The sequence below is a fragment of the Entelurus aequoreus genome, linkage group LG02 (assembly GCF_033978785.1).
Source record: "Entelurus aequoreus isolate RoL-2023_Sb linkage group LG02, RoL_Eaeq_v1.1, whole genome shotgun sequence".
In the NCBI taxonomy this organism is placed as follows: Eukaryota; Metazoa; Chordata; class Actinopteri; order Syngnathiformes; family Syngnathidae; genus Entelurus; species Entelurus aequoreus.
Genome location: NC_084732.1, coordinates 31,320,175 through 31,330,117, shown reverse-complemented (window position 1 = coordinate 31,330,117; position 9,943 = coordinate 31,320,175). Strand labels below are relative to the sequence as shown.

The window sequence follows — 9,943 nt, the reverse complement described above, 5'->3', positions numbered from 1 at the left end:
TGTACCATTAGAACACTGGAGTGATAGTTGCTGGAAATGGGCCTCTATACACCTATGTAGATATTGCACCAAAAACCAGACATTTGCAGCTAGAATAGTCATTTACCACATTAGCAATGTATAGAGTGTATTTCTTTAAAGTTAAGACTAGTTTAAAGTTATCTTCATTGAAAAGTACAGTGCTTTTCCTTCAAAAATAAGGACATTTCAATGTGACCCCAAACTTTTGAACGGTAGTGTACATGGTTTAATAGTATTGTTGATCTTCTGTCTATCCTTCCGGTCAGGGATTTATTTATTTTGTTTCTATCTGCATTTGAGCCAGATGATATCACGTTAGCTCAGTAGCTAAAGAGCTTCGCCGATGTATTGTCGTGGAGATAAAAGTCACTGTGAATGTCCATTTCGCGTTCTCGACTCTCATTTTCAAGAGGATATAGTATCCGAGGTGGTTTAAAATACAAATCCGTGATCCACAATAGAAAAAGGAGAGAGTGTGGAATCCAATGAGCCAGCTTGTACCTAAGTCACGGTCAGAGCGAACAAAGATATGTCTTGCACTGCATTCTAGTCCGTCACTCTAACGCTCCTCATCCACGAATCTTTCATCCTCTCTCAAATTAATGGGGTAATCGTCGCTTTCTCAGTCCGAAACAATAGGAAAATATGAGAAGGTGAACAACTGACTACGTCACGCTACTTCCGGTAGGGGCAAGGCTTTTTTTTTATCAGAGACCAAAAGTTGCGAACTTTATCGTCGTTGTTCTATACTAAATCCCTTCAGCAAAAATATGGCAATATCGCGAAATGATCAAGTATGACACATAGAATGGATCTGCTATCCCCGTTTAAATAAAAAAAAATTAATTTCAGTAGGCCTTTAAAGGCCTACTGAAATGAAATTTTTTTATTTAAACGGGGATAGCAGATCTATTCTATGTGTCATACTTGATCATTTCGCGATATTGCCATATTTTTGCTGAAAGGATTTAGAATAGAAAAACGACGATAAAGATAGCAACTTTTGGTATCTGACAAAAAAAAGCCTTGCCCCTACCGGAAGTAGCGTGACGTGGACAATTGAACATATCCGCAAAGCTCCCTATTGTTTGCAATGATGGCCGCCAGATCTGAGAGCGATTCTGACCGAGATAGCGACGATTTCTCCATTAATTTGAGCGAGGATGAAAGATTTGTGGATGAGGAAAGTGCAAGTGAAGGACTAGTGGGGAGTGGAAGCGATTCAGATAGGGAAGAAGCTGTGAGAGGGATAGAGCCATATCGCTTTGAACCCGACGCTGATGAAGACGGTCAGGAGGACGCTGCTGCTATTGATGCTGGAGGAGCACACGACATAGATCGCCTTGAGAATACAGAATGGTAATATGTTATTTATTTATAGACTAGTTTTAGTTTGTGGCCTAGTCTTGCACTGTTACTGTTAGTGTTACAACTTACACCCCAGGCCTATCTATACACTAAGTATCTATCATTGACACAATGTGTTACTGTTAGTGTTACAACTTACACCCCAGGCCTATCTATACACTAAGTATCTATCATTGACACAATGTCAAACCTAATTAATTACCCATTATTTCTATGGGCCACAGCTCCATATACCGGCAATACTAAAAATATGCATGCAGATTAATAAGATCCACAACAAGACAATGATAATATTAATTATTCCACATGTTTGCAGATTGCAGGTGTCAATAATATGAATTGATTTACAAATATTATGAACATTTCTATTTCCAGGTGTACATGTCAAAACTGTGTGAACATGGAGACAGTGGCTGAGTGTGTCTGCTGTAGTGAAATAGAGGCAGTGACCAGAACGATGGAGGAGGAGGGGGTGAAGACGTGCATCATAGACCACCATGGCTTTCCATCTGTGTGTCTGGATGAATGGGTGCTGCAGACAGCGTATAACGCCTACAAACAGCAATATGGCATGCTGCAGCAACAGCAAAATGAGTGAGGCACTAATAAGTTTAAATAATTCTTTATTCTATCAACCTTTGGAAGATAAGTCAGAATGAGCACTTTCTTATCTTATTCTTATTCTGTGAAATGTACTGTGCTACAATGCACATGACATTATATATCATAGAAGTATTACATAGATGGACCGTAGATGTCAACAATATTTACAATTTACTGCAACAGTAAATGACAAATGAATAGAATGCATGACAATGTCTTTTGAATCTCAGAGAACAGTGAGTCACTGTGTATCCATGTCCGGATAATAACAGCTGCCATCATTTGCTACTTGCAGGCGGAGACGACACACAGCCTATCGACAGTTTGTCCGCTTCTGCTGGGGATATCTGGGAAAGGACATAAGGGTGGTACTACCAGCTTGTGTAGTACATAAGATTAGGACAACATTCCCATCGATGGACTACACGGGGTTCCAAGACGTGCAGTGACTGCAACAGAATCTACATGGCCACTGTACTTAATCAATAAAATCAATCAATCAATCAATCAGTCAATCAATCAATGTTTATTTATATAGCACTAAATCACAAATGTCTCAAAGGGCTGTACAAGCCACAACGACATCCTCGGTACAGAGCCCACACACGGGCAAGGAAAACTCACCCCAGTAGGACGTCGATGTGAATGACTATGAGAAACCTTGGAGAGGACCGCATATGTGGGTAACCCCCCCCCTCTAGGGGAGACCGAAAGCAATGGATGTCGAGTGGGTCTAACATATTAGTGAGGGTCCAGTGGAGCCAGCAGGAGGCCACCCCGAGCGGAGACGGGTCAGCAGCGCAGATGTCCCCAACCGATGCACAGGCGAGCGGTATACCCCGGGTCCCAACTCTGGACAGCCAGCACTTTATCCATGGTCACCGGAATAACCCCTCCACGTGGGGGGGGGGCAGAGGAGAAAAGAAAAGAAACGGCAGATCAACTGGTCTAAAAAGGGGGTCTATTTAAAGGCTAGAGTATACAAATGAGTTTTAAGATGGGACTTAAATGCTTCTACTGAGGTAGCATCTCTAACTGTTACCGGGAGGGCATTTCACACTTACCGAAGCGACTCCTGTGCTTGGCGATGGCTTCCTCCTTGTCTGGCTTCTCCAGTTCATCGCAGAGGAAGGGAGGCACATCCACAGTGACGCTGAGTGGTGTTCTCTCGTCAGGGGTCTGTCTGCAGCCAGCAACAACCTCCCTGATCAAGTCATCTACGTAGCCTGCAAAATACAATTGTACATGTTCCTGCTCACAACATAATATACTCATGGAGAGTGAAACTTGACAGTATTATTATCATGATACAAAGTGTCAAGTGTTTACATGTTTTGTGTCCTCTACACTTACGGTATGTTGGCTCTGTCGCGATTTTCTTGACCACATGGCCCCCTGCTTTATACTTCGGGTAGCGTACTGCATAGCGCTCAGCACCCGCTTGTGTAGTGGCTATAGGGCGGCTCGAATTTTCGTTCCAGTGCAGCCCAGCAAGCAGGTTCCTAGGTGTGGTAACAGAATAATGTAATAATTAGTACTAAAGTATGGCACACACTAGTGACACTTAGATTAGTGTGGAAACATACCTGCACAGCATTCCGATGTATGAGAAGACATACATTTTCGGTGCGAACTGTATAAGATAAAAGACACTTTATTCAGTCATGCGTCCATACAATGTGTGTGTAAATTTATAAATTGTTTGTAAATTTGAATACAAATGTTTGTGTATTAAACTGTTAATAGTCAGCTATTAAAGCTTGATCTCCTGCAGTAATGAAGCTGTTTTGTTTTCAATGTTAACACCACGCCAGAATTGTTTGCAATCTTTCTCACCAAGATGCCAGCCACTATGTTGGACCTCCAACATTCTCTTGCTTACACTGACTGTATCAAGGCTTCATTTAGTATGCTCTAGTATTTTGCTCCCTGGCCACCAAAGTCCTAGTGGCAGGTGGTAACCACCGACACCACCTACAGGCGATCAGTCTAATTCTCACCTGTATGACAAGGCTATGGAACGCCTCCACCTTGGAAGTCTGGTGTTCACCCGACAGCATGGCGATATCTTTTAGCAGGGACTTGTTGTTGACCACCTCCTCCAGTTTCACTGCTGAGCGTGAACCTAAACATAAATTTAAAATAGAACAACGTTTCTACAAAAATGTTCCAGTCAACTTAAACTGGTTATTTACTTACAAGTTTATCTGAATTTTTTGACTTTCAAAAGATGTGCAGGAAAATACTGCTAGTCCCTCACTGCTTTCGGGCAACTTATTTGCCTACTCACTTTGTTTGAGCCATTTCTTTTGCCGTTGCAGTTGTCCATGAGTACAAATTGGGAAGAGGTCGCCATGGTCCTTGTGGATGTTCTGAATGTGTCGCTCCACAGACTTCCACTTGGCAACCAGAAGTTCCCCCTCTCCAGGCGGTGTAGACACTGCTGCCCAGTAGAGGTGGTTGATTATACTTTGCACCCAGGGCTTCAGGTCTTCACAGTCCTTATGCTTGGCGATGGCCTTCAGTTTCTTTCCGATGGCTACAAACAGAAAAAAACAGAAATTTGTGGATTAAATACAATATCGCATTCATCTGATCACTGATATGTACACACTACTTCACAACTTGTCATGCATACAAATAATCCAACTAACATTTTGCAACATGCCAGATGTCATAGCAGTGCCGTGTATTGGGCATGTTTTCACGAATCCATTTAGCGATCTGTCTGTGTCTGTCTGTCACCAGCACCCCGACATCCAGGTCCCAGCTGATCAGCAGTTCCACCATCCTCTTCAGTCCTTCCATCTCCATATGGTAGCTGCCAAGACATTCGTTGCTCTGAAATATATATAACAGAAAAGGAATGAGCAAAGAAAAAAATGAAAAAGGGGCTTAGTATACATTGAAATGGTTAATGTTATTAGACAAATTTACTAGGATAATTCTGGAAAATCCCTTATCTGCTTATTGTGTTACTAGTGTTTTAGTGAGATTATATGGTCGTACCTGTACAACCTGAAGGTCGAGAACCACATTGGCCACAAGCTCCATTGTGGTGTAGGTACCGAACTTGGCGCTGTGTCCCGGACTGTCTGCTCGCCCATCACCACCAAGGACGAGGGGTCGGCCTTCCACCTGCAGCATGGTGAGGTGCGTCCGTTGCTGTTCCTCCCACACCTTTTTGATGGCTGGCTGCAGGATGAGCTCCTGGTGGTTGAAAAATGTCCTCTTCACATACGTGACCACTCCGATGCTGTTCAGCACTTGCAACACCTTGCCAGAAGATGCCCCAGCGAAGAGGATGCCAGCAGACAGCAGGATGTTGCCCGCGGCATAAGGGCCAATGTTTGGCTGGCTGCTCCAACTACTCCTCTGGTCACATGATGCACATTGAAGAGTCATGGTCAGCTGTGTACCGTTCGAATCCCAAGAAGGGCTTATGTCCTGGCTGCCACAGACTGGACAGTGACACCACTTGACGAGACTCTGGAGGCACGACTCAAAGATGATGTACTTCGGTTCCTTGTGGCAGCCCTCTTCATGCATCTGGTGAGTACATGGGCGATCTGGCGACCCGTCAGATTGACACGGATCCGATGTCGTTGACTCACTCGGCACATAGCTGTCATCGGAAGAACCACCAACAAAAGGCGCAGTGGGACTTGATGCTGGTCCTTCATCAAACAATGCAGGAGGTGGTCGTAGCTTGGCTTGCATTCCAGACACACCTGGAGCTGCTATGTTAGTCTGCATCTCGGGGCTGTCAGATGGAGCTGCTACACTTGACAATGGGACTTCACTAACCCTGGCCGGCCGAGCTCTAACCCTCTCGAGGATATCTGGGGTCACCTGGTGTCCTAGCAATAAAATCAAGCACAAGTTGTTTTATATAATCTGTTAAAATTAAACTAGAATCACATAATAATTATTGTCTTTGAATCACCTAATTTATCTGTCTACTCTACTCTGCACAGGCAGCGTGCAATGTGTACTGTGATGTGCAGAATCATGTTCGTCACCGAAATAGACATACCCTTTGATCTATGATGTATTTTCCCTGTTTGGGTGCTCTTGCTACTGGTCATTGCTGTTGGTGCTGTCCCAATCGGTACCCAGTCCGTCTGGCATCCTTGTTCTCTTGTATTTCCCTGGAAATGGAGAAACAGCTACATGTAATATGGATACCTCATTTACATTAATTATGAATACTTTTGGATTGGGCTTGAACTGTAATCCATTTGAACATTGATTAGGAAAACAAATCGAACCTGATCTTGATCGCCCTCCTCATCAGGCAAATCTAGTGCCATTGCCATTGGTTCATCCACCGCATCCGCCACTGATGCCGTAGTCGTACTGTCCATGATCTGATCTATTGTCTGTAAATGTACAAATGTACAATACTTTATATTATTGTCTATTGTAATCTATTGACAGTATTGACACTATTGACTGCGATGAGGTGGCGACTTGTCCAGGGTGTACCCCGCCTTCCGCCCGATTGTAGCTGAGATAGGCTCCAGCGCCCCCCGCGACCCCAAAGGGAATAAGCGGTAGAAAATGGATGGATGGATGGATGACACTATTGACAGTAATGTCAGTAAATGTACGATACTTTATACTGCAGAAGAACTTGACTAGAACTTGAAGCAATAATTATATGTAGACTATTTTATTGTTAATTTATTTCATTGTTCATGGAGTAGTCCAGTGGTTCTCAAATGGGGGTACGCATACCCTTGGGGATACTTGAAGGTATGCCAAGGGGTACGAGAGTTTTTTTTTTTAAATATTATAAAAATAGCAACAATTCAAAAATCCTTTATAAATATATTTATTGAATAATACTTCAACAAAATAAATGTTTAGAATTAAGTTCATGAATCCAGATGGATCTCTATTACAATCCCCAAAGAGGGCACTTTAAGTTGATGATTACTTCTATGTGTACAAAATATTATTTATAATTGAATCACTTGTTTATTTTTCAACAAGTTTTTAGTTATTTTTATATCTTTTTTTCCAAATAGTTCAAGAAAGACCACTACAAATTAGCAATATCTTGCACTGTTATACAATTTAATAAATCAGAAACTGATGACATAGTGCTGTATTTTTTTTCTTTTTTTCAACCAAAAATGCTTTGCTCTGATTAGGGGGTACTTGAATTAAAAAAATGTTCACAGGGGAAAATCACTGAAAAAAGGTTGAGAACCACTGGAGTAGTCTATGACTGTGTGTGTTAGTTTTGGTTGATTGATTGAGACTTTTATTAGTAGGTTGCACAGTGAAGTACATATTCCGTACAATTGACCACTAAATGGTACCACCCCAATAAGTTTTTCAACTTGTTTAAGTCGGGGTCCACTTAAATTGATTCATGATACAGATATATACTATCATATATATACTATCATCATAATACAGTCATCACACAAGATAATCACATTGAATTATTTACATTATTTACAATCCGGGGTGTGGAGGTGGGGGGGTTTCAACAATTGAGAACAAAGAAATGGATATTGGAACAGTGTAGTCTGACTATGAAAACTGGATATCAAGATTCTTACCCTCTTCCTTTCCCTTTTGGCAAATGCAGACCTCATGTGCCCAGTCTGTCCGCTTGTGGAGGGGGTCGGGTGCTCCGGACTTGTCCGTGGTCTATCGAAAATAGTTGGCTTCGCACCTTTCTTCAGCACGAGTCGACGAGTGCTGATTCCCATTTCTGCCATTCGCAAGGGACCCTCTTCGAAACATGATCTTTCGAAATGTTCGCTGCATAATACACTGTACTTCGTATGTGTCGTCCAATCCAACCGTGTTCGCTTGACTTCTTTGTTCCATAGTAAAGCTTGGCCGCCATCTTTTGGGAAAAGAAACAATGAAACACCGGTTGTGTTTTGGTTTGTGTTGCTACATCCAGCAGCAACACACCGCTTCCCTACAACTCTCTTTTTTGCAGTCTCCATTGTTAATTGAACAAATTTCCAAAAGATTCACCAACACAGATGTCCTGAATACTGTGGAAATTAGCGATTAAAACAGAGCTGTTTAAATTGGGAGGGACCTATTCCAAGATGACGCGTTCAACTGCCTTCGTCACGCGCATACGTCATCATACCGCGACGTTTCAGCCGGATATTTCCCGGGAAATTTTAAATGTCACTTTATAAGTTAACCCGGCCGTATTGGCATGTGTTGCAATGTTAAGATTTCATCATTGATATATAAACTATCAGACTGCGTGGTCGGTAGTAGTGGGTTTCAGTAGGCCTTTAATGTAATGAACAGTGCGCCATCTGCAGGCGGTTGGACACCTAACTAATACAGAATTACATAGAAACAGTGACACACTATACTATAAATTTGCTGTAAAAACATACACTCCTGCAAACCACAATAATAAACATATTGATACATTAATAGCTCCTTCAAAGGTGGCTGTTTTAATGTCATCACAAACGCTTTCCTAAAATCCGTCTACTGGCAAGGTAGTCCAGTTGTATAATTGCGTTGCGTGTGTTCAAGTGTAATTGGGAAGCACAAACACACACAGAAATCTCTTATATGGTGTCAGTTGTCACCATCACCGCACAATCCATCAGGTTGCACTTGGCCTACAGCGTAAGTGCTGTGCTACATATATTGTCCTTCTTCACACTCCCCCATTGGATAAATTGCTAGTATGCTTATGTGAGGAAATATGCACGTGTCAAACACTCTCCTTTGCCTCTTTGTCACTTGTTCATCAGTCAAGTTGAAATTGCAGCTCTACCTCTCTCTCTCTCACACACACACACACACACACACCCCCACACACACACACACACCCACACACCTACATATGCACGTTCTTTTGTTAAGCATCCTTGTCTCCATACCTGATTTTTGAAGCCGTTCATTATTATTCTACTTAAATGTTCTAAGTGGTGACCTGCTGCTTTTATATTCAGATCAGTGCTGATTGGGACAAAATAAAATTAATCCTAACACATGCACACACTTATGTGTGCATGTGTAGAGTGTTGTTTGTGGATTGCATGATTAAGACACATTGTGTTACCAACAGGTGATCCATATTGGGTCATGTATACTGCAAATTGTCTGTACACTAACTCAACCACTTAATAGTTAGAGCAACAGCTGTAAAAAAGGGGAACAATATAACAGTAAAAATAAATACAGACACAGGTCCAACTGTTTATATTGTTACCATGGCAATCATTAACATCGGCTTAATCTAAAGGTCGCAGATGTCTTTGTATGTGTTTCATGGACAAGCTGACATGAGGATGATACTTGAGAGTACCTCGGCAGTGTCGATGTACTCGTGAATTCAGTTTCACACCAACAAAATAACACGAAAATGAGGTATGATTAGGTGACAGGTGTTTACGCTTGCCATCTAGGGGATTCGGCAACAGTCTGCAAACTGTTGGAAAGATACTCCATGTCGTTTCACACTTTGGTTGTGTGAGTGTGTGTGTGTGTGTGTTTATGTGTGTGTGGGTGTGTGTGTGTGTGTGCGTGTGTGTGTGTGTGTGTGTGCGTGTGTGTGTGTGCGTGCGTGTGTGCGTGCGCGCGTGCGCGTGCGTGCGTGCGTGCGTTCGTGTGTGTGTGTGTGTGTGTGTGTGTGTGTGTGTGTGTGTGTGTGTGTGTGTGTGTGTGTGTGTGTGTGTGTGTGTGTGTGTGTGTGTGTGTGTGTGTGTGTGTGTGTGTTTCTACCCTTCTTGAGACATCAACAAGGAAAAGTACCTTCCATATTAGGACCAGTGAACAAGTTAGGATCAAAATCATGATGCCAATACGGAAAACCATTGCATCTAATAAAGAACCAAATACTAGAGTCTGTGAACATTGCTCCAAAGTCAGGATTTTTTGTTGATTTAATGTGCATACAAAAGTAAACATTGACAGGTGCAAAGGCCGCAATATATGATAAAAC

General features: G+C 42.3%; 2 protein-coding genes across 2 annotated transcripts; one reads left to right on the top strand and one right to left on the bottom strand.

Annotated features, from left to right (window-relative positions):
• The first annotated feature begins 877 nt into the window (after nucleotides 1-877).
• On the top strand, nucleotides 878-3,423 carry LOC133632649 (uncharacterized). Its single transcript, XM_062025205.1, has 3 exons — nucleotides 878-1,380; nucleotides 1,765-1,983; nucleotides 2,288-3,423. Exons 1-3 carry the CDS (start codon nucleotides 1,115-1,117, stop codon nucleotides 2,439-2,441), a joined length of 639 nt encoding a protein of 212 aa, XP_061881189.1. The 5' UTR covers nucleotides 878-1,114; the 3' UTR covers nucleotides 2,442-3,423.
• LOC133632643 (uncharacterized) lies at nucleotides 2,499-7,981 on the bottom strand. The gene is made up of 10 exons (XM_062025192.1): nucleotides 7,569-7,981; nucleotides 6,264-6,374; nucleotides 6,029-6,143; nucleotides 5,002-5,852; nucleotides 4,647-4,833; nucleotides 4,283-4,531; nucleotides 3,993-4,117; nucleotides 3,579-3,625; nucleotides 3,346-3,494; nucleotides 2,499-3,218 (listed from the first exon to the last, which is right to left on the bottom strand). The coding sequence occupies exons 1-10, from the start codon at nucleotides 7,965-7,967 to the stop codon at nucleotides 3,031-3,033; spliced, it is 2,421 nt and encodes an 806-aa protein (XP_061881176.1). The 5' UTR covers nucleotides 7,968-7,981; the 3' UTR covers nucleotides 2,499-3,030.
• Nucleotides 7,982-9,943: the final 1,962 nt, after the last annotated feature.

Bases quoted from the DNA above. Each gene is read 5' to 3' on its own strand.
- LOC133632643 (XM_062025192.1), bottom strand. From the start codon at position 7,967: ATGGAGACTGCAAAAAAGAGAGTTGTAGGGAAGCGGTGTGTTGCTGCT. The intron at 4,834-5,001 runs GTACGACCATAT...TATATATTTCAG, and splicing joins TCGACCTTCAGGTTGTACAG to AGCAACGAATGTCTTGGCAG. The intron at 4,118-4,282 runs GTGAGTAGGCAA...ATTTATGTTTAG, and splicing joins AAAGAAATGGCTCAAACAAA to GTTCACGCTCAGCAGTGAAA.
- LOC133632649 (XM_062025205.1), top strand. From the start codon at position 1,115: ATGATGGCCGCCAGATCTGAGAGCGATTCTGACCGAGATAGCGACGAT. The intron at 1,381-1,764 runs GTAATATGTTAT...TTCTATTTCCAG, and splicing joins CGCCTTGAGAATACAGAATG to GTGTACATGTCAAAACTGTG. The intron at 1,984-2,287 runs GTGAGGCACTAA...TGCTACTTGCAG, and splicing joins CTGCAGCAACAGCAAAATGA to GCGGAGACGACACACAGCCT.